The sequence below is a fragment of the Euleptes europaea genome, chromosome 13 (genome assembly GCF_029931775.1).
Source record: "Euleptes europaea isolate rEulEur1 chromosome 13, rEulEur1.hap1, whole genome shotgun sequence".
NCBI lineage: Eukaryota > Metazoa > Chordata > Lepidosauria > Squamata > Sphaerodactylidae > Euleptes > Euleptes europaea.
Genome location: NC_079324.1, coordinates 5,820,870 through 5,844,074, shown reverse-complemented (window position 1 = coordinate 5,844,074; position 23,205 = coordinate 5,820,870). Strand labels below are relative to the sequence as shown.

The following is a 23,205-nucleotide window of genomic DNA, read 5'->3' as shown; positions in this document are numbered from 1 at the left end:
TCTCTATTAACTTTATCTTTTTCATACCTAAGTATGCATGCCAGCCAAAACGTAAATTAGATCCTTCCAATTCAAGTAGTTTGGGATTCTCTAATAAGATTGTTTTTTAACCAAACAAAACAAGATGCTTCATAATACATTTTCAAATCAGGTAACCCCAAACTGCCTGTCTTTTAATTCAATTAAATTATTATATGCTATTCTATGTCGTTCTTTACCCCACAAGAAATGTAAAATATCTTTCCTCCATTGTTTAAATTTTTTTACTCCTTTTAGAATTGGTAAATTTTGAAACAAAAAAAGCAACTTAGGTAATACCACCATTTTAACCACAGAAATTCTACTTCATAACGATATCGGTATTTTTTCCCCAGTTTTTAAGATCTTTTACTATTTGTTGCCATTGTTTAATATAGTTATTTTGAAATAAATTAAGGTTATTTGACATTACCCATATACCCAAATATTTTATTTTTGATTCAATAATAAAACCCATCCTTTTGGTCAATTCTTGTTGCTGTGAGAGAGTCATATTCTTAACCAATATTTTTGTTTTATTTTTATTTATTTTAAATCCTGCAAACTTTTCATAAACCTCCAGTGTTTTATTCCAGTGTTCAATTTGGCAATTAGGGTTAGTCAAAAAACATACTAAATCATCTGCATAAACTTTAATTTTATAATGATTTCTCCCAACTTTAAAACCTATTAAATTTTCATTCTGTCTAATCATTTTCAATAAAACTTCTAGCACTATAATAAACAATAAAGGTGAAAGAGGGCAACCTTGTCTAGTGCCCTTTTTAATTTCTAATTGTGGTAATATACCATTAATCAACAAACTAGCTGTTTGATGAGTATAAATACTTTCAATAGCTTTCAAAAAACTTACTTCCATACTCATACATTCCAATATTTTCTTCATAAATTTCCAATTAACATTATCAAATAATATTAGGATTAGAATCTTAAACAAAGGAGATAACAAATAAATGATAAGATTGAGGGAGGTGTAGGGGAAGTTTTTATATTTTATTATCTATATATAGATGTATTTTCAACATTAATTAGAATCTATAGTTTGATGTTTACTTATATTGATTGTTGAATACTCTGATTACTATAGAAAAATAATAAAAAAATTATTTAAAAAACATTATCAAATTCTTTTTCTGCATCTAAAAATATCATAGCAACTGGAATTGTAGTATATTCTGCATATTCTAACAAATCTATTACCATTCTAACATTTTGACTAATCATTCTACCTGGTAAAAAACCAGCCTGATCTTCCTGTATAGTATGATTTAAAACCTTTTTTAATCGTGTCGCTAAAATGTCAACAAAAAGTTTATAATCATTGTTCAATAGTGAAATAGGTCTATAATTCTTAACTTCTAACAGATCCGAATTTTGTTTTCGTATTAATACTATATTTGCTTGTTTCCAGGTATGGGGGATAGATCCATTCTGTAAGCGAGAGTTAATAAATATGGAGATAGTTGTTCTTTAAAAGTTTTATAATAGAATGCTGTAAAACCATCGGAACCTGGTGATTTATTTAATTTGCTTTTACCAATGGCCACATTTAATTCTTCCATCGTTATCGAGGAATCTAATAATTCCCTATTTTCTTGTGATATTTCTTTCCATTGAACTTGTTTCAAATAGACATCCATTTCCTTCTCTGACACTGGGTTTTCCCTATATAAATGTGCATAATAATCCACAAATGTTTCCATAATTTCATGTTTATTTATTATTAATTTGCCTCTCCTAATTTTCAGTATTGGTGATTTTTTTTGTTTGTGTTTAAGCTGCCAAGCTAACAGTTTACCCGGCTTGTTAGCATGTTCAAAAAATCTTTGTCTACTAAGCAATATTTTTTTCTCAATTTCTGAGGTTATTAAAAATTCGTATTGTTGTTGAAGCCTTTTCAATTTATTTACCTGTTCCTGTTTGACTAATTTACCTTGTGTTGTTCATAACTGTCTTTCTTATCTAATTTCTTCTAATATATTTTTCTTTTGAGTCTCCTTTTCTTTAAACTATCTTGTATTTTGTTGAATCAAGTCCTCTGAATACTGCTTTACCAGCATCCCATACTATCAGAGATCAGAGATTCCTTTGTCTACATTGTCAATAAAATAGTTTTGTATATCTACCTTTAACTTATCCACTATCTTTTTGTTTTTTAATAAAAAATCATTTATTGACCAAGGTCTGATTCTTCTATCTCCTATTTTAATTCTTATTGAAACAGCATTATGATCTGACAATACCCTAGGAAGAATCTCCGCATTGTCTGCTATATTCATTAATCGTTTGGAAAACCACATGTCTATTCTTGAATAAGTAACATGTTGAAATGAAAAAAAAGTATATCCCTTTTTATTTCCATTTACTAATCTCCAAATATCAAACATTTCCCACTGGTCTATAACATCATTAAAAATGCCCAGTAGTTTCCCCTCACATTTCCCCTTCTTTGTCTTAGCAGATCTGTCCAACTTTGGTTCTACTACCCCATTGAAGTCCCCCATCCATATCATTTTTTCTATAGCAAATTCGGCTAGTATTACTGCCAATTTGTTATAAAATATATTTTGATTTATATTAGGGGCATAAATACCCACCAACAGTATCTTTTGATAACCAAATGTAATTTCTATCATCAAAATTCTACCCTCATTATCTTTATATATAATCTTCGGTTCCATTTCCAAAGGCACATACATTGCTATTCCATTAATTTTTGTCTTTTCATAATTTCTTTAATTTTGAATACTCCGGTCTTTTTGTCCCCTTTGGTAAAATATGTGTTTCCTGTAGACAAAAAATATTAGCTTTACATTTTTGTAAAATGATAAAATACCTTTCGCTTCTTATTGGGAGAATTCAAACCATTAATATTCCAAGACAATACCTGTAGCATATTAATATTCAATTATTCCCTTTTATTATTTGTATTTTCCCCCTCTTCACATCTTTATTAAAACCACCCTCCCTTCCACCCCTTATTCCCTCAGATTTCATTTAAAATAGTTCAGCCTTCTTTGTCATCTGACAGAGAATCCTCTTCTGTTGCATCTGTTGGTTGTGCCTCTCCACTTGCTTCTGCCAACTTGGCCTCTTCTGGAAGATCTTTTGGTGGTTGTTTTTATGGTTTAGGAAGGTCTTTGTCATATCTTCTTAGAAATTGTTCAGCCTTGGCGGTATCTGTGATTCTGTATCTTTTAGCCTTAAAAAAAGGAGATACCTTGTGGATACTCCCATCTGTATTGAATCTCGTTGATTTTCAACCTTTCCACAATCTCTGAGAAGTCCTTTCTTTTTCTGAGTAATCTTCCAGGAATCTCCATTATTCTCATAGGCGTACCATCTATTATAAGTGGATTTTGATAAGTGTTTAGTCAAAATTAAATCACAATGAGCTCTGGAAAAAAGTTGAATTAAACAGTCTCTCGGGACATTATTTTTACTTTCAAAAACAGAATTGATCCTATATGCTGTTATTATCATTCCCTCAATTACTTCTTCTTCCTCCTGTAGGAACTCTACCAGCTGTACTTTTAAAAAACCTTTTAAGTCTCTTCCTTCAGATTTCTCTTTCAACCCGCATATACGAATACAATTTTCTTTTCTTTTGAGCTGCAACATTGCAGTATAATCCTCTCTTTTTTCCTCCCTTTCTTGAGAGGCTTCAACTGCACATTCCAAGGTGTCCACTCTTTTTTTGGTGTCTTTACTATCTTGTGAATATTTTTGAAGCTTAGTTTCCACCTTGTCTTGAGGTACAGCCAGGGATGTAATTGAGTCCTTCAATTCAGAAATGGCAACTGTATTTTGACCAATCTCCTTCCTGATGGCTGCAACTTCTTGAAGTGTCTTTGCCATCATCTCGTGTAAAGGACTGAGTATCCTCCGTTTTTGGTTTTGGTCCCATCTTAGCTGCAATAGAGGTCGCTGTTAGAGAGGGTGAGGTGATTGATGTAACAGTTATATTAGAAGCAGAAGTTCTCCTTTGTTATTGATAAGTCTGTTGCAGTTGTAATTGTTTAGAGTCTTTAAAATACTCTTTAGAATGTTTTTCCTTCTTGTCTTTGTCTCCCATTGAACCTGGGAGGGCTGGTTAGGCTGCAATTTGTAATCCACAGAGAGAGGGGGGTGATTTTTACTGTTCAAAGCATCCACTTGGGGTCTGCATTAAAATCTGAAACGCCTTCTTATTTTATAATCCAGAGTCATTTTAAGTCGACGATTTGGTTCAAAAAATTATCTCATGCCAGCAATTTTCCACCCTCTGCACCTTAAAACGCTTATTTCAATGGCTGGCAAAGCTGAAATTTTTGCTGCGCCACAGTTGGCAAAAAGCCAAGTTTCGGTTTGGATCTTGTTAGTGGAGTTATAGCAGACAGTCAGAGTGCTTTCGTTTGTTAACTATCCGTTAGACACCTCAATTATGCAAATTGTTAAAGTTGAATAAAAGGAAAATAACTTGCTGTTTTTAAATCAGGGCTTCTCCGCCGTTCATCCCAGCTGCTTAAGAAGATCAATGGCGCCCGTTTCTTGGCTGCTCCTGTCCGAGCGCTCTCCGCCGATTTCTCAGCAGAATGTGCTACAAGGACAGAGCGCCTGCCAGCGCTTAAGTCAGCATCCCCTCTTTCTCTGAGGGGTGCCGCTTGCCAGAAGGGGGGGCGAGATGTTTTCTTGCCCCCCAGAAGCTTTGAGCCGGAGCGCGATCCAACGCGCGTCTTGCAGCGGTTCCTCCCTGACCCGGAAGCACAACATATTGAACAGTCAGTTACATTATTACAAAAATCCATTATATTATTAATTCCATATATCTAAAACATTTAATTCTACTAGCAACTTCATAAGAACTGCGGTTAAAATAAGCATAGTATAGCATCAATATTGAATCCCTATAGTTTATAAACCTAATACCATTCTAATATTCCCAGTGAGACACTCCTCAGCCACCTTTCACTGTTCTGTCAATAAGACGTGCTTTAGACACCCAACTTGATGCTAGCTAAAGCAGGCATTCCTTAATGTTGACTTGAGACTTGGCAAATCGCCAAGGTCTCTACACTGACCGTGTTTTAGGCCTTTCCACTGAAAGGGCTACAGAGAGAGAATGGAATGAAAGCATTCCTGGCTTCCTAGCCTTACTATAGAGAACGGCACTTTCTGCCACCCAGCTTTTACTAGGGAGAGAGAAGCCCTTGAATGGATTTAAATGAGGCTTACAAAGGATTTCAATAGGAACTCAATGATTCCAACATAGAAAAATCCTTCAAATCTATACCATTCTATAGGATCTATAAGGTCCATAGGTCAAAGTCCATGACAGAGAGACCTCACAGGAAACCTATATTCCCTACCTTGAGTTCCATTAAGGAAAAAAGGCTGCATAAAAAGTTAAATGTAATACACTTTTCTGTACAAGACATAAAAATATATTTCAGATCACATGGAGTATGCCAACTGTAGCTGCCACTGGAAGCAGCAAGCAGCATTCCCAAAGACTAGAATCCTTTGAATTATTTTTTATTACAGTTGCCTGTTTCATTTGTATCAAAAAGTGCCTCTAAGTGTTATTTGGTCCAAGTCATTGATGCTGGTCATGCTTTCCCCCCTGACATTTTATACAATCTATTATTCTGATCCAAGCTATTGGGGGAAAGCGATAAATGAATGTAACTGGTGACAACCTCAATGGCATATACATCCACATAAAAGTAAAGAAGATCAAGGTATCACATGTGACAGACAGATATTCAGGCACTCTGACCTTTGAACAGAGCCTTTTTTCATTCATAAAATCCAGGACCTGCCTGCACTGATGGTATTTCTAAATGAGGACACTTTCCTACAATTTCCCACTTCAGCCACAGCTTGATGGTGATGTACATATAAGGATGGATTGTAGCTTTGTTTACTCACCGAGAGGGCTCTTTCCGCTCTGAAGTAGAAGGGCATCTTGTAGCTTGGGTTTTCCTGCCCATTGCTTGAGGAGGCAGGATCAAACTTTCAACTTCCTGTCTCCCTGGTGGGAAAGCCTGTAGCTTCCAGTTTTCAAAAGCCAGCTAATGGAGACAGTATTAACAACTAGAATAACAAGAGTAACCAACTACAGGTACAAATATAACATGCTGTAATAGAGTATAGTTTGTTGAGCTTCTTCAGGTGGGCAACATGCCCTTCTACCTCAGAGCAGAAAGAGCCCTCTCGGTGAATAAATAAGGATACATTCCCGCTCTGAGGGAAGGGCATCTTGCAGCTTGGTATGTCCAAGAACTGACTTTTCCGGTGGGATTCAATCTTCTTCGTCCTCAACAACATGTTGCAGAATTCTTCTGCCGAAAGCAGCTTCCGCGAAGGCGTAGGTGCTGATGCGGTAGTGGCAAACAAAAGTGGAAACTGAAGACCAGGTGGCCACCCTGCATATTTCTTCCACTGAGGCTTGCTTGATGGAGGCTGCAGTAGCTGCCGCGCTGAGGATGGAATGCGGTGTAATACCATCAAAAACTGGAAGTTTGCTGGCAAGATGGAGACAAAAAGAGTGTTGGGAGGATCTGAAAGAAGAAGTATGGTTGATGTCGATCCTGAGTGTTTGTCGCACATCAAGGGTCTGCCATTCTCTTTCTTTGGAGTTAGAAGGATGAGGGTAGAAGGATGGGAGATGAAGTTCCTGCTGCCTAAGAAAGAGGGAGATCACCTTGGGGACAAAGGCCAGGTCAAGACTAAGGGTCACCTTTTCTTTGTGAAAAATGCAGAGCTCTTTGCAGATGGAGAGTGCTCCTGGCTCAGAGATCCTTCTGGCTGAGGTGATAGCAGTGAGGAATATCGCCTTCATACTGAGAAATCTAAAAGGGACTTCTCTAAGCGGTTCAAAAGGAACTTTGGTGAGGGCCTGGAGAACTATGTTGAGGCACCAGGTGGGAAATCGATGGATGGATGGTTAGATTGGGAGACTCCCTTGAGGAAGGCTCTAACCTGTGGGTGATTGGCTAACTGGTGGCCATCCAGGGTAGGAATGACTGTAGAGATGGCCAAAATCTGTTTAAGCAGAGTTGCCGGTCTAAGGTTTTGGTATACTCCGTCCTGTAGAGAGGCGAGCAGGGATGGAAGATCAATGGAGAGAGGATCCTTTGCTTTTCTCCGGCACCACCTCACGAAGGACTTCCACGTGTAGTTGTATATTCTCCTGGTGGAAGGTCGTCTGGCCTCTAAGATGGTAGCGATGATGTTATCACTCAAACCAAGCTGGACTAGTTGGAGCCTTTCAATGTCCAGATGGTTAGTTTGAGCCATCCGAGATCAGGGTGGGTGATGGGTCTTTGCTGTAGGTCTGGAAGGAGCGGCAGACACCAAGGACTCTGGATGGTCATCTGAGTCAGATATGTGTACCATGGATGACATGGCCAGTCCGGAGCAATCAGGATTATGGTGGCTCTCTCGACCCGAATCTTTTTGAGCACCTTTGGTAGAATGGGCAGTGGGGAAAAGGCATACAGGACCTCCTGTGGCCAGGGGGACATGAGAGAATTGACCTGTTCCACCTGGGGATGGCAAAACCTGGAGAAGAACCTGGGAAGAAGGTGGTTCATTCCCAAAGCGAAGAGGTCGAGGGGATCGGATTTTGCTTTCACCATTTGTAAGGTTTGTGGGCACAGTGACCACTCCCCCTCATCCACTGAGCGACGGCTCAGCCAGTCGGCTTGTACATTCTCAGTCCCCTGAATGTGCTTGGTTCTGAGATCCGGTTCCAACTCAAATACGAAACTGTAATCCAGTATATAATTGTGGTCCAGGTCCAAAGACTTTCCCCACTGCCAAGTCCAGAGACTTTCCAATCCAAAAAAGGTTAGTCCAACAAAATAGGTCCAGTCCAAAACGGCACCTCCGGATAGGTGATCGTTTCACAATATGAAATTGCTTCTTCAGTTGATTAATATTGCCTTGGTACTATTAGAATCTTTAATCCTTATGGATAACGAAAAGCTTATATATAGGGCTCAAAGGCCTCTGAAAAACAACATCATGCAGTGAGCTATTAACTATACAATACATGCTAATTACTCAAACAAATTAATTTCATACATTTCAGCTTACCAACATTGGACCAGCCGTCTCACAATTCCTCAGGCTTTGCCTTGGCTGGTACCGAGTGCAAAACCCGCACAGAATAAATCCCTATTGCCAGATAGCCTACACCTGTGGGCGTGATTGGTAATTTTCATTTAAAGATAGCAAGACAATTCAAATTCATTGTTCAGACCTAATGGGGTCATAGATTTAAAAAGATGAATAAATCTCATTTCGTGCCTGTGCAGTAATTTGGCGACGTCTTCTTGAGTATAGGGGCGAGGTTTGTATTGCCATAAGGCAAAAAATAACAGATCCTTGTCCGTATGGCCTTTTTCTAAGTAATGATTGGTTAACGGAGCCTCACGTGTGTGGGAGCGTATCCTTGCCCGATGCTCACCGATACGGATTTTTAATTGTCTCGTTGTTGAACCGATGTATAATAAAAAACATGGACAAAAAATTCCGTACACCACGTTGGAAGAGCTACAATTAGTAAATTGATTGAGTGTAAATGTAAAATTAGTGTTAGAAGAACTTACTTCCTTAACCGGCAAGCAATACGCGCACATTGCACAAGAGCCGCATTTAAAGTGACCCTTCGGTCTCAATTCTTGCTTACTGTCTAAGCGGTCCGTTTTAACCAAATAATTACGCAAGGACTTGGTCTTTCTCAGCCCAAACAAAGGAAATTCGCCGCAACCAGGCACATTGTATAATACGTGCCAATGTTTGCGCACAATTCTCTGAATGTCATAAGAGAGATGGTTATATTCCAAGGAGGCAAAAATTCTAGTCTTACTAGACTGGCTGCGTGTCGATGGTTGCAGCAATTTATCCCTAGGGATGGCGGCTGCTCGGGTGAGAGCATTCTGGATCACCTGGGGTCGAAAACCTCTGGTGTGAAATCTATTACTAAGGTCAGAGGCTGCACAAACGAAATCTCGATCATGGGTGGAATTGCGTTTTAATCTGAGAAATTGGCTATAAGGAAGATTGAGCCGTAGATGGAGGGGATGATGGGAAGTAAAATGCAGTCCCGCTCCCACATCTGTGGGTTTGCGGTACGGTTTCACAGCAGACTTGTTCTCCAAGGTCCTAAAGACCGTCAAGTCAAGGAATGCTATAGAGTGCGAATCTGCAGCACCCGTAAATTGTAGATGGGGGTTAAGAGAATTAATCCATTGCAGCAAGATGGGGTAAGATGCACTATTATCCAGTATACAAAAAAGATCGTCTATGTACCGAACATAAAATAGAACATGATCCTTGAAAAAAACACTCTCTAATAACAGATCGTTCTCAAAGGCCACCATGTAAATATTGGCGACCGAAGGGGCGCACGCCGCGCCCATTGCTACACCTTGCGTCTGTAAATAGAATTGATCTTTGTACCGGAAAAAATTGTTCTCAAAAAGTATGTCAATGAGACTTAAAATAAAATGGGTAGGAACAGATCGGTCTTCTCTAGTATTAAGTTTTCTCTCAATGATATTTCTAACATCTTCCAATGGGATGTTAGTATATAATGACGCAACGTCCAGGGTAACAAAGACAGTTTCATCAGTAAGTGGGAAATCTTCTACTTTTGTAATAAATTCACTAGAGTCCTTAATATAAGAAACGGTACATTTACTGAAGGGCTGTAGAAATGAATCAACATAGCGAGATATGGGTTCCAATAAGCTGCCAATTGCAGAAATAATCGGGCGGCCTGGTGGGTTCAACAATGTTTTATGTATTTTTGGTAGAGAATAAAAAATAGGTACTCTGGGATACGTTACTCTTAAGAAGTCTGCGGTTGCTTTGTTAATGTAATTAAGTGCCAATCCCTCATATACAACAGTTTTAATGACATTCATCACCCTAAGTGTAGGATCGGATCTCAAAGGAGAATAAAAAGAGCGATTGTTCAGCTGCCTTAAGTTTTCTGAATCATAATTGCTAGAATCCAAGATGACCAAAGCCCCACCCTTGTCAGCAGGCATAAAGATTAGAGATTTGTCCGAGGAGAGTTGCTCTAAAATCTTTATCTGTTGATCAGTGAAATTAGTACTATTGTTCTGCCATTTCCTACGTCGTTCTAACTTAGCCACATCGCGTAAGACCAGGGTCTGAAAGGTGTTAACCTGAAAACCAGAGTTCTTAGGAATAAAAGTGGACTTCGGTCGAAACTCATTACGGAGTTGATATGTGGAATCTTGGTCCTTAAAGAATTCTTTGAGCTTAATATTTCTAAAAAACTTAAACAGATCTATCCTGGTTTGGAACCCCGAGTACCGGGGTGTAGGAACATAATCCAGGCCCAGATTTAATAACCAGGTTTCTTCCGGCGTAAGAGACCGGGAGGAAAGGTTAACTATGAGATTGGTGGTTTCTGGGGCCTCTGTCGAGGAGCGCTCTAGGGAGGCATCCATAAATACCTGTATGGGTTCCTGGAGGATGAATGGTTTCCCCTATAGGAGGTTGGAGACATGGGTCCACCAGCGCAAGCTCTTCTTCACCTGAAGTGTTAAGGGAATCACTTTGTTTATCTTCTGCATGATTAGGGAGTGGTGAGGTCTCAAGAGCCATTGCAGTGGCCGCGCGTGGAAGCGAGCCCAGGGAACAGCTGACATGCAGATCATTAGTCCCTGCAGACTGCCAGGTTGAGGAGACAAGACTGGGGGGGCTTGGCAGTTGCCCTTGTGAGCAAGGCAATCTTTGTTGCTTTTTCCTCTGGGAGGAAGATGGTTTCTACTTGGGTGTCTATGACTACTCCCAGGTGAAGTATCCTTTGGGTATGTTCCAGATGACTTTTTTCTAGGTTGATGAGATACCCGTGATCTTCGAGCATCTGGGTGACTCTGGCAGTGCAGATACGCGCCGATTAGTAGGATGGAGTGCAGATGAGAATGTCGTCCAAATAAGGATGGACCTGAATCCCTTCCCTCCTCAGGTCGGCCATGAGGGTAACCAGCACTTTGGAGAAGACTCTCGGCATCGAGCCAAGGCCGAAGGGAAGTGCCCTGAACTGCAGATGGTTGCTGTAGTAGATAAACCTTAGGAACCTCCTGTGAGAGGAGTGGATGGGGATGTGCAGGTATGCCTCTCGAAGATCAATGGATGTCATATAGGATCTGTGGTGAAGCACCTCTATGATGGATATGAGGGTCTCCATTCAGAAGTGTTTGGAGGGCACATAACTGGTGATGAATTTTAGATCTAGGATGGCCCTTCAATCCCCGTTTTTCTTGGGAATCGTGAAGAATGAGTACACTCCCAAGAAGTGTTCTTCAGAGGGAACCTCCTCCACGGCCCCAATGCTTAACATATGATGTATGGCAACCATGGTCCTCAAGTGCTTTGTTGCAGAGTGAAACGTCGGGGACGGTACAAAGCAATCCAGAGGTGTGGCTCCGAATTTGATCTTGTGTCCCTGCTGAACGATTTGGAGCACCCAGAAGTCTGACTGGGCGCCCACCCACTGGGAGCTGAAGAGCTGGAGTCTTCCTCCCACAGGAGCAGGGTCGGCGTCATTGTTTTCCGGGTTTTGCAAAGTTGTTCTCTTTTTCTCCTCAAACTGTTGCTGCTGAAAGGAGCGGTTGTAGCGGCCCAGGCAGTGAAAGGACTGGCAGTTGTTGGGCCAGGAAGAGCGCCTCTGATCTTGTCTGAAGCGAGGAAGGGTATGGGAGGAGCGAAAGGTCTGGGAGAAACCTTTGGATTCTTTTTTAACTGGTCTGGGCACAGAACGTTTTTTTTGTCTTTAGTTTCAGCCAGCATTTTGTCCAGGCAATCCCCGAACAACTTTCCTCCCTGGAGTGGAAAGGCTAGGAGGATGGACTTAGATTTAACATCAGTTTGCCAAGCCCTAAGCCATAGGGCTCTGCGGATTGCCACAATAGAAGCCATTGACCTGGTCGAGAAGGATAATGCGTCCAAGGATGCATTGGCAAGGATGATAGGGTTATTAAGGCCTATCATCCTTAATATCCTATCTAGACAATTGATTTTTCTATCAGCTCCAGAAAGGAGCCTTGAAATCTTTTTGGACCAGGCAATAGACGCTCTGGCGATAATGGCCGTGGTGGCAGTAGCTTGGATGGCCAGGGCCGAGGACTCATGGGCTTTTCAGGATAAAAATTCCATCTTATGATCGAGCTGATCTTTGATGGTTCCCACCTCATCCTCTGATAGGATGTCAGAGGATTGGAGAGCAGTCACTGGTGCATCTACTACTGAAAGGCTCAAGATCAGGACATCTCACATAGCTTTTTTATGGCCCACAGGAACTGCCTGTTAGAGGTAGACTTATCCCATTCAATCCTGATAAGCCTCTCAAAGTATTCTAGCAGGGGAACCTTTTTATTTTGGGTAGAAGACCTTGGGAAATAGGCCTTGGTGCCCATAGGCCAGACCTTAGGTTTGGACTCCTCTGCCAAGAAAGGTTCCCTCATTCAGCTCTAGGGTAATAAGAGCCTTAGAAAGGAGGGACTGGTAGTCATCTGGGGAAAATAACCTAGGCTGATTTTCCTCCTCCTCCCAGGGAGCCTCGATTTCCAAGGAATACTCCCCCTCTTCTGCCCTCCTTGGAGAAGGAAGAAGCCATGGAGCGGCAGTCATTTAGAAAAGCCTGAGAATGAGGGCAGGGTGACTTCAAGGCCATTTTGGTTGGCCAAGGTCTAGGGCAGGGATCTGCAAACTGCGGCTCCCAAGCCGCATGCGGCTCTTTGGCTCGTTGAGTGCGGCTCTCCGAACTTGGTTCAAAGCCCCTGCTCTCACGCCCGCTCGCACCAGCAGCCAGGTTGCGGAGCAGGCGCGCCTGAGAGAACGAGCGAGCGAGAGAGAGCAGGCGAGCAGGAGTGCTGTCTTCCCCCCCCCCGCCGTGGAGAATGGCCGGGTCCCCCTTTCCCTTGCTCTCAATGGTTGGGAGGCTAAAGCCTCCCTTCCCCTCTAGCAGCGCGATTGCTGGGCGGGCGGCTTGGCGGTTCCTCCCCCCCCCGTCAGCTGTTGGGCGGGGTGGGCTTCCTTTGGTAGACCTGGCCTCCGGCTGAGTCCCATTGGGAGGCCATGTCTACCCACTGGCTTTCTTGGCGGTAGACCTGGACTCCGAGGAGGGGAAAAAGTCCCCCTTCAGAGGCCAGGTCTACCAATTGGCTTCTATGGGCCTCCGGAGGCCAGGTCTACTGCCAAGAAAGCCAATGGGTAGACCCGGCCTCCCAATGGGACTCAGCCAGAGGCCAGGTCTACCAATAGGCTTTTATGGCGGTAGACCAGGCCTCCAGACGAGGACTCCAGATGGGGAGGGGGAAATGGCAGGGACTTACAATTTAATTTTTATCAATAAATAAGATCACTATTAAGCATGATATCAAGTTTTATTCAGTGTACCTATAGTTTAATTAAGACTTAAAACTTTAATTAAAGTTTATTAAGTTAATAAACAGTGTACCTAGCTATACAGTTTAAGTTTAAGAAATTTGGCTCTCAAAAGAAATCTCAGTTGTTGTACTGTTGATATTTGGCTCTTTTGACTAATGAGTTTGCCGACCCCTGGTCTAGGGGCTTCGCCACAGCAGGGCTCACAGCCCAGTCGGGAAGGGGGGACGAACTCTCCAGACCTGCTCTGGGATTGAAGAGAGGCTTAGGAAGGCTGGCCTGTCTTTGGCCAAAGACTTGTTCTATCATAGTTGCCACCTCTTCGGGAGAAACAAACCTCCCCTCCTTTGTCAGACCCAATGGGGGGGGTACATTACTGCCCGCTGTCTTCCAAGCCTCCTGGGAGTAACAGGATAAGGGCTCTTCCACACACCGAGAAGTCGAGGGAAGGCCGGATGAAGAGGCTGGCAGGGCGCCTGAGCTGCGCTTTGGGCCCCGCAACCGTTTGGCGCCTTTGCTGTTGGCACGGTGGAAGATTTCAAGCGCTGCTTGACTGCTTTCGCTTTTTTGATGTTGACTTCTTCGAGGACTTAACGAGTTCCCTCATGTCCTCTGCCTCCGAAAGACCGCCAGAGCGGCTAGCAGAGGCTTCGTTATGCACCTCAGCTCCCTAGGGACGGGTTGTAGTCAGCAACAGAAAGTAGATCGTCCTCTCTGCTGACCACCATTTTCCCAACGCTCGGTAAGAGGATGGAGACAGATAGAGGAAGGACAAAAAGGGAAGGGGTTTTTTTTAGGTATTTAGAGGGAAAGATAGAGAAAGGAAAGAACAGGGGGGAATAAAGAGACTCCTAAGCTATACCAGGAACAAGCACAGCAGAGCTATGCTACTAACGTGCTCTCCCCAGCAAGGCAGGAAGGAAACTGGAGCATTGTTTACTCACCGTGAATGCTCCTTCTCTCCTGAGGTGAAGGCGTCTTGATTTGCGGGTTATTTCCTTCCATCATCTGGGTAGGCAGGACTAAGATATTTTGACTTCCTGTCTTCCCTAGGCGGGAAATAGCCTGCAAAATCTTAGTTACAGTCTTGCTTAGCTACTAAAAAACAGGAATGAAGCTCCTTCGATGAATAACATATATAACAAACAGCTTGACAACTCCACACAGCAACAAACATGAGAACCAAGAATTAAACTCTGATTAACATTTTAAAACTGTGCCGGGCGGGCAAGACACCTTCGCCTCAGGAGAGGAGCATTCACGGTGAGTAAACAATGCTCCATTCTCCTACTGAGGCTCCGGCGTCTTGATTTGCGGGACCTCCAAGAGCTCCCAAATGGGCGGGAAGTGCACCCTATTCCACCACATGCTGCAGAACCCTGCGACCAAAGGCCGCCTTGGCTGATGCCCAGGTATTTACCCTATAATGTTTAATAAAGATCGATACCGATGCCCAGGTAGCGGCTCTGCAAATTTCCTCTACAGGCGCTTGATGATCAAAAGCCGCAGAGGTGGCAGCGCTGCGTAAGGAGTGCACTGTGACACCCTCTGGCGCGGGGGCTCCCGTGGCCTCATATGCCTGCAAAATGCACAGCCTGAGAGTGCGGCTGATAGCCGCTGCTGACATCCTCATGCCCTTTCTGGGATTGTTAATACCTATGAACATGTAGTCCGACTCACGTATGTCTGCAGTTCTATCTATAAAAATACATAGGGCCATACATACATCAAGGGTATGCCAGGCCCGTTCTTTTGACCAGAAGGCTGTGGGCAAAAGGAAGGTAAGTTTAACTCCTGTGCCCGGTGAAATGGAGAATTTACCTTTGGAGAGAAGGTAGGATCTGGGATCAAGACTACCTTGTCCTTATGGAATGTACAGAGACCCTTGCGTATGGACAAGGCTCTGATTTCTGATACCCGTCTAGCGGATGTGATTGAAATCAAAAATAAAAACCTCATCCGAAGGTACTTCAAGGCTACAGTACGAAGTGGCTCGAAAGGAGCCTTTGTGAGGGAGTTCAGAACCAAATTTAGATTCCACGATGGAAATCTATGAGAGACTGGTGGCTGTGTCTGAGAGACACCCTTTAAAAAGGTGAGTATATGCTGGTGCCTAGACATGGGGACCCCATCCAGCTCCGGAACAACAGTGGACAGAGCTGCTATCTGTCTCCTTAAGGTGGAAGCGGAATGCTTCAGCTTCACGCCCTCCTGCAAAAACACAAGAATATTCTGAATGACTGGGTGAATGGGATCTACCTTATTACTTTTGGCCCACCAGACAAAGGCTTTCCATGATGTATTATATGCCTCGTAGAGGGCCTACGAGCTTCTAGGATGGTTTCCACAACTCCCATTGAGTATTCCCTATTTAATAGGGCTCCCCTCTCAAGCGCCAGGCGGTCAGAGAACCACTGAGGATCTGCATGAACCAGAGGACCTTGGCGTAAGGTCCCCCACCGGGTCGGGATTGGCCATGGATCCTGACACGACATCTGGCGTAGGGTCGCAATCCAGGGCCGACGGGGCCAGAACGGAGCCACTAGGATGACTTCGGCCCTCTCCTGTTTGATCTTCCTGAAGACCTTGGGCAGAATGGGCAGAGGAGGAAAGGCGTAAAGTAACCCTCGGGGCCAACGGCTCAGTAGGGTGTCTATGCTCTCCACCGCTGGATGGTAATACCTGGAGAAAAATCTATTTACTTTGCAGTTTTCTGCGGAGGTGAACAAGTCTACCAAGGGAACCCCGAAAATGGTTGTAACCTGACAGAAGGCTGCATGGTCCAAAGACCATTCTCCTTCGTCTGCGAACTGCGATTTATCACAATACTCTCTCCCTGGAGGAGAAAACCTATAATGGCAGCAGGCCGTAAAAGAGACCCAGTTTGGGAATATCTTAATGAAGTTCCTCTACCTATGGGTAAGGAAGCATGTGTGCAAAATGCAAACACTGCAGCAAAGAAATGCAAGGCCTGGTGGCCCAAATGAAGCAATATCATAAGAAGTGATGTTTATGTAGAAAACCATGATTTAAATATAGTCTTACTAGTGATTTAAATCGTGAAAATCTAGTCTTACTGACTAGTGATTTAAATTGTGATTTAAATCAAATCCACCCTGTTGCCTAGCAACTCACAAGACCATGAATCTCTTTTTCCTTTAAGTTTGGAGGATGCTAAATCCCACTCACCTTTTAAAAAAAGTTTTCAAATCTTTCTGCAAGTCTGTGCGTTCCCCAGGGTTGCTTTAAGATCTTCCCTAGCTGAAGCTTGCCACATCATTTTTTGATGTGTACCCTGAGGTTCCTATCCAACACACAATAACTTTGTGACAACAGTGCATTCTAGAGAGATGGCAAGAAACAAGTCTAACAACTCAGTCCATAAAGCTAGAAATATGCCTTCGTTTTCCATATTTTCTTTTTTTCCATCTTGCCAGGGACACAGCACAAAACATTTTTCGCAAACAATTTATGGACCTTCCTATTTACAGCTCCTGGCCAGTTAGTTTGCAATAGTCATATCATGCAACTCTCAGCACAGACCTCAGACTATAAAAAACCAATACTTTGTTATGGAACACAGGCTACTTGTAGAAAGGACAGTGTGCACATGATACACTGTGCATCTTTGTTCCTCATTGAGAGTTTGCATACTAGCCTTTCACAAATAATGATACAGGAAACAGACCACACGGACTAGCAGGTATAAACTGATACCAGGAAAGGGAGAACCTGTGTGACAGATACAGGCTGCCTTAGCCTTGCTAGGCCTCAAATGATTTCTAGATGGTCCTCTGACAGACTGACTTCAGCCTGGGGAACTATGCCAGCATTTTTGAGGAACAGATATCTCTGTAATGAGCAGGGTCAGGATGCCCTTTTGTGAGAACTGACTTTGTGGCTTGTGGTGAAATTGTGACATGTAAAAGTGTGTTTCTCTTCATGCCACCACCCCAAGTTATGAAATACAGCCTATCATGTAACCAGTGCCTTGGGGAAACCTGCTAAGGTAGCCTCTGAGCAAGTACAAAGGGCAGAGCTTTTTAATTACTTCAGCTCCCCCTATCCCCGGTGCATGCATGTTCTTAAGAGTGTATGAGAGGTCTAGGCGTGTGGGCAGGATTTGAAGAACAAGAGCAATTATATCATCTTGTGACTGCTTTTTCCCTTCAGTTTCCGTGACCTTGTGACCTGCAATTAAAGCTACACTATTCAAGAAAAGGAGAACTGACCTTCATTATGAATGTCAATGGGAAGCTGAAGAGTGCAATTACTAATTCCTCACAGAATTGTTCGACATTAGACAGGAGGAAGATACACAAATACAATTACAATTACTGAGTGCAACAGGTTAGTATTTAGATTCTTCAGCTCTTTAACAAGTGCCACAACCCAGTTGCTCAGATAACAACCACTATCCCACTCTGATAAATATCCAGAGCAAAGAATGGAAGTTTTAATGGAAGTTTGCACCAGACCATCACCTCCAATGCTTTCAAAGACTTTGAAATCATGGATTTTGAAATTATTATGTGTTGCTTTGTTCTTTAATACTTGCAGGACTATGCACATTTACTCATGAGCTAGTTTCCCAGAATTTAGTGACACTAAGTTCTGAGTAAACATGCACAGACTTAGGCTTCATAAACACAAACACCCACCCACAAAAAAAGCACCACATTATAGTACTGAATAAAATAATAGAAGACTGCTGGCCAGTTTTGTTATTGGTCTCTGCAAACTAGCAACATTTAATGGCATTTACCTTTAGGAGACAAGTGACCCTCAGGTAACCATCATTCAGCTAATAGGAAGCTCTAAAAAATCCACCTGCCCACTGGCTATAAACTGAGAGTCACTGACATACAGGAACAGTTTGAGGTAGTGCTTTCCCATTTTACTTACAGGAATTCTGCTTGGAAACATTCATTAAACTTCTGTGAATGCTATTTATTTTCCAGAGAGTTCTAAATGTTCACAAGACTGTCCTTTACTGTCACAACTCCAAAGAAGATTAATCCTTCTGAGCATGGAGTTTGTGTGTGTGTTACAGAACAGCTCTTGCTAAGTTAAGAAGGGAGACAGCAAAAGTTCTGAAAGGAGCTTCCTAGAAAAGGGAATGGCGTGTGGGGGGGTGCAGGCTGCTGCTGGTACAAAAAAATACTCTCGCTCTCTCTTTAAAATCGCAACAGTAGAGATTCAAACGATCACGTTCACAGTGCCAGGAAAACGTAATAAATATAGGGAAAATATTTTTAACATATTTAACAACCCTGTTAATATTTTACAGATCAGTATGACGTGCAGAGAGTCTTATTACAAGCAACCCACTGGTCTGGACCCAGCGGGCAAGGGCCTCTCATCCGCGAGCCCACGGCATGCTCCCAGAATGGGGGCGGATCCAGAACTATTAGCTTGGGGAGCAAGCTTACCCGCTCACAACGCTCTCTGCACATGCTCGCCACAGGGCTTTCGCGGGGAGGAAGGAGCCACAGCAGAGGGCAGGCGCCCCTTTGCATTCGGCCCGCCCCGCCCCACTCGGGGTCGACGGAAGCCGCACGCCGGCGCGGGAGCAGCAACACGCGGAGGCCGGGCGGTCGGGCAGGCAGCAGTCACGTGGCCGCGACGGAGGGGAGGAACCGACCGAGGCGGCTGCTCACTTCTCCCGCCAGGGGGCGCCGCTGAGGGGCGGGGGAAACTCCTCGGCTCTCCCGTCACCGGGCATGCGCAGAAGCGAGAGAAGGATGGAGGTCCCGACCCCTCCCCCCTCGCGCTCCCTGAGGCGCCGCTGAGGAACCGGGCGGGCGGCGCCGGTGGAAGGGGGGAGGGGGCGAGCCTCGGCCGCCGGCGACGCGGCTCTCCGCGCCGGGTACGAGAGGGTCGCGCCCCCCCCATGGAGGCGCCGCCCTCTCCTCTACTCCCGCCCCTCTTCCCCGGGCGAGCGCTGCAGACGCGGCGTACCTCACGGGCTCCGCGGTCATGTCTCCGCCGACGGCAGCCGGGTGGGGCTGGCGAGGCCCGGGCTTCAGGCGCTGAAGGGAAACAAAGCCGTTGGCGCCACCATCGCCGCCGCCATCTTGTCGGCAAGAAGATGAAGACGACCAGCCTCCTGCCGCCTTCCTTCCCGCTCCGGCGAGCCCTATTGGTCCTTGGCCGGCCCTGTCTATTTTTCCATTGGCCCACGCCAACGCGGGATGTTGCTAGGGCCCTTTGCGTCACCCGCCTATCGCCGCCTATCCTGATTGGCGGGAGGCGGAGTTGCGTTGCTTAACATCATGCACACCGTCGCATGACGTCATCACGTTGGGGACAATCTTTGCCCTTTAGGTGGCGCTGTGGTCGCTGCTGGCCTGGAAACGCCTTTGCGGGATTCCTGCCTAGAGAGTGCGGTGGCCCCATTCCTTAGAAACACTTTGCAGCTGTTGCGTGATGCCAGGTGTGGAGAGAGGCCGTATCAGGGGGCCCTGGACCGGGACGGCTGCCCCCAATGGACAGCGAGAGGTTCCCTTTTTTCCACTGGCTTCATACAAACACTAAACTGACCCAAAGGCACCTACCCACCTACTGAGGGCCAGGGCTGCCAGTTCCTGGTGGGGAAACCCCTGGAGATTTTTTTGGGGGGGGGGTGGAGCCTGGGGCGGACAGGACCCTCAGTGGGGTTTAACGCCACAGAGTCCACCCTCCAAAGTAGCCAAGGGAACGGTTCTGTGTAGTCTGGAGAACTGTGATTCTGGGAGATCTCCAGGCCCCACCTGGAGGCTGGCATCCCTAAACCAGAGGAGGACAAGGTCCTAACTGAGGAGGCGGGCGTGAGGCCAGCAGTCCTGGTAGCCAACTTGTTGAGTTTAAATGCGAAAAGATCGTGATCTTGTGGATTATGGTTCACACACACATAAAGGACTCTGAACATTTAGCTTTCTTTTAACTGAACATATGTTTACTTATTATAGAGAGGGTAAACATGGGATACAAAATAACAACTGTCATGTCGCTCATAACTTGAGGAAGATGTGTTTATACATAGCCAGTCTCTCTCAACTTCTTAAAGTGCAGTTTAACTGCTGCTTCTTGGAATGCAGCAGAATGACACTAAGTGGCCAGCACTGTTCCCTGGGACTATGTAAACAAATAGATACATTTAACTAGTTTTGTTGTCCTGACGTAGACAAAACTCGCTGTCTAATTCCCAACACAACTCCAGATCCGGGCTTTGGTTGGCCACTTGTTGGCAGCAACTCACACCAGAGTTAAGATTGTTTATCTGAAAATAATAAGTACACACTTGTGTGTTTTATTTATTTTAAAGCTTAATAAACAAGATTTTTAAAAAATTAGATGGGGAGGCCCCTTAAAGCATGTATTGAAAAGGGGAGTTCTCCTAAGTCAGCCACCTGTCAGGGATGCACTACAACAAAGGACAGGAGTGCCGACTTTCTCTACCACTTAAGGGAGACTCAGACCAGCTTACAATCACCTTCTCTTCCCCACCACAGACACCCTGTGAGGTAGGTGGGCCTGAGAGAGCTCTTAATAGAACTGTGACTATCCCAAGGTCACCCAGCTGGCTTCACGTGGAGGAGTGGGGAAACAAATCCAGTTCACCAGATTAACCTCCGCCGCTCCTGTGGAGGAGTGGGGAATAAAACCCACTTCTCCAGATCAGAGTCCACCGCTCCACACCACTGCTCTTAACTACTACACCACACTGGCTCTCAATAGGAGAGGCTTGAAGGCCTACTGGATATAATGGGAGTCAGGAATGCCAATTGACGTGCATGGGCTCCATTGAAATACACTAAAGCACATTAAAGTTTCAATGAAAATTCTGAATGGGTTTTGAATGAAGGTCTCTGGGCTCACAGACTGCTCTGGGACTGGAATCATGGCCCCCAGAGTGGAACGACAATCCCCGGGAATAAAATCAGTGTACAGTCTGGAGAAGAGGCAGTTGAGGGGGGATATGATTGCTCTAAGTATTTGAAGGGCTGTCACTTACAGCCCATTCCTGGGGGGGGGGGCGTTAGGTGGCATGTGGAGGTGGTGCAGCAAGCTGAAAAAATACTAAAAAATTTTTTGGGGGAAAACCCCTGTGGAACTCCCCGTAGTTTTCCGTGGGGCTATGCCACGATTTTGCAGGCATAACTGGATGCCTGCAAAATGGCATATTTTAAGCCTGAAAAGGGTTAGGAAGCTGCCTAAAGGCGGCTGTGTCCCCAGGAATGCCTCCCAGGATGCCGGCATGGGGAGATATGCCGGGGAAACGTCACCGGGAGGTAGCACCTGAGCCATGTGCTGTTGCATGGCTCCCCAGGGCCAGTGTAAGTCCCCCTGCTCTGATGTTTCTCTCCCAGTCCCAGCAAGTTCAGACCCTATTAGCATATACTTGAAGATGGGATTTTTTTTGTCCCAATGTGCATCACCTTACACTTACCTACCTTGAACTTGCCATGTTGTCCAATTTGTGGCGAGCCTCCTGGAACTCTTCACAGTCAGTCTTGGTTTTCACCATCCTAGATAATGTTGTCCTCTGCAAAACTGGCCTCTAAACCACTCATCCCTAGCTCCAGATCATTTATGAACAAATTAAATAGTACTGGCCCCAGTACTGATCTTTGCAGGACTCCACTGCTTACTTCCCTCCATTGTGAGAATGGTCCATTTATTCCTACTCTTTATTTCCTGTCATTCAGGCAATTTTTAATCCATAAGAAGACCCATCCTCTTAGCCCATGACTGCTTAGTTTACTCAGGAGTCTTTGGGGAGGTACCTTGTCAAAACACTTTTGAAAGTTCAAGTATACAGTGCCTAGAGGGTGACCCACCGTTACCTGCATGCTTGTTCACTTTCTCAACTCCAAAAGGTTGGTGAAGTAGGGATTCCCTTTGCAGAAGCCATACTTATTTCCCCTCAGCAGGCTTTGTTCCTCTATGAGCCTAGTAATTCTATCTTTCATTATGTTTTTACTGATTTGTCTTGGACAGATGTCAGGCTAACTGGTCTGTAATATCCTTGTTCCCCTCTCAACCCCTTTATAAAATCAGGGTAACATTTACTGATACAGCAGCTGATTTTAGTGACAAGTTATGTGTATGTTTTAGTAGATTAACAGTCTCACATTTGAATTCCCTAAGAACTCTCAGGTATGTGCCATCAGGACCTGGGAACTTACTGGTTTTTTAATTTCCTCGGCGGGTCTAGAACTTCATCTCTTGTCATCTCAGTTTGACAATTTCTTCAGTCCTCTTCCTGAAAAGAGTGGCCGTGTCCTAGGTACATGTCCCCACACTTTCCACAGTGAATACATATGCAAAGAATTCATTGATCTTCTCTCCAACTCCCCATCTTCCTTTAGCAAGCCTTCTATTCCTTGGTCATCCAAAATCACAACTGCTTCTTTAACTGGTTTCCTGCTCCTTGGGGAACAATCTGCTCCTAAAATTCTATTTTGGCACACCTTTGCTTTGTACGGTAAAGAAGGCAAGCAGTAAGGAGCTGAGTTTCTTGGGGCACAGCCTCTTTTGCCCTAATAGACCAGCAGCCACCCCTCCTTGGTTGATTCAGTTTGAACTAACGGAAATGTGCCCTTTCCTAATGGTGCAGCAGCTTGGGAAAATGGAAGGTGGGACTCTGCCCCTCCCTCTGCACCTGTCATAGGATGACCTTCACTGCAGCAATGGAAGGGGACACCTCACTCAACCTTGCAGGCTCAAATGACTGTCAAGCCCTTGCTGGTGGAAAACTATTCCAGGTGG

At 44.4% G+C, this 23,205-nt stretch overlaps 1 protein-coding gene across 1 annotated transcript in view; it reads right to left on the bottom strand.

Moving 5' to 3' along the window:
- Positions 1 to 19,557, bottom strand: part of ATRX (ATRX chromatin remodeler) — a 154,008-nt gene extending 134,451 nt beyond the window's left edge. The window contains exon 1 of the mRNA XM_056859843.1: positions 19,414 to 19,557. Within this exon, the coding sequence (XP_056715821.1) occupies positions 19,414 to 19,433 (20 nt within the window). The 5' untranslated portion in view covers positions 19,434 to 19,557. The remainder of the gene's footprint in view (positions 1 to 19,413) is intronic.
- Positions 19,558 to 23,205: the final 3,648 nt, after the last annotated feature.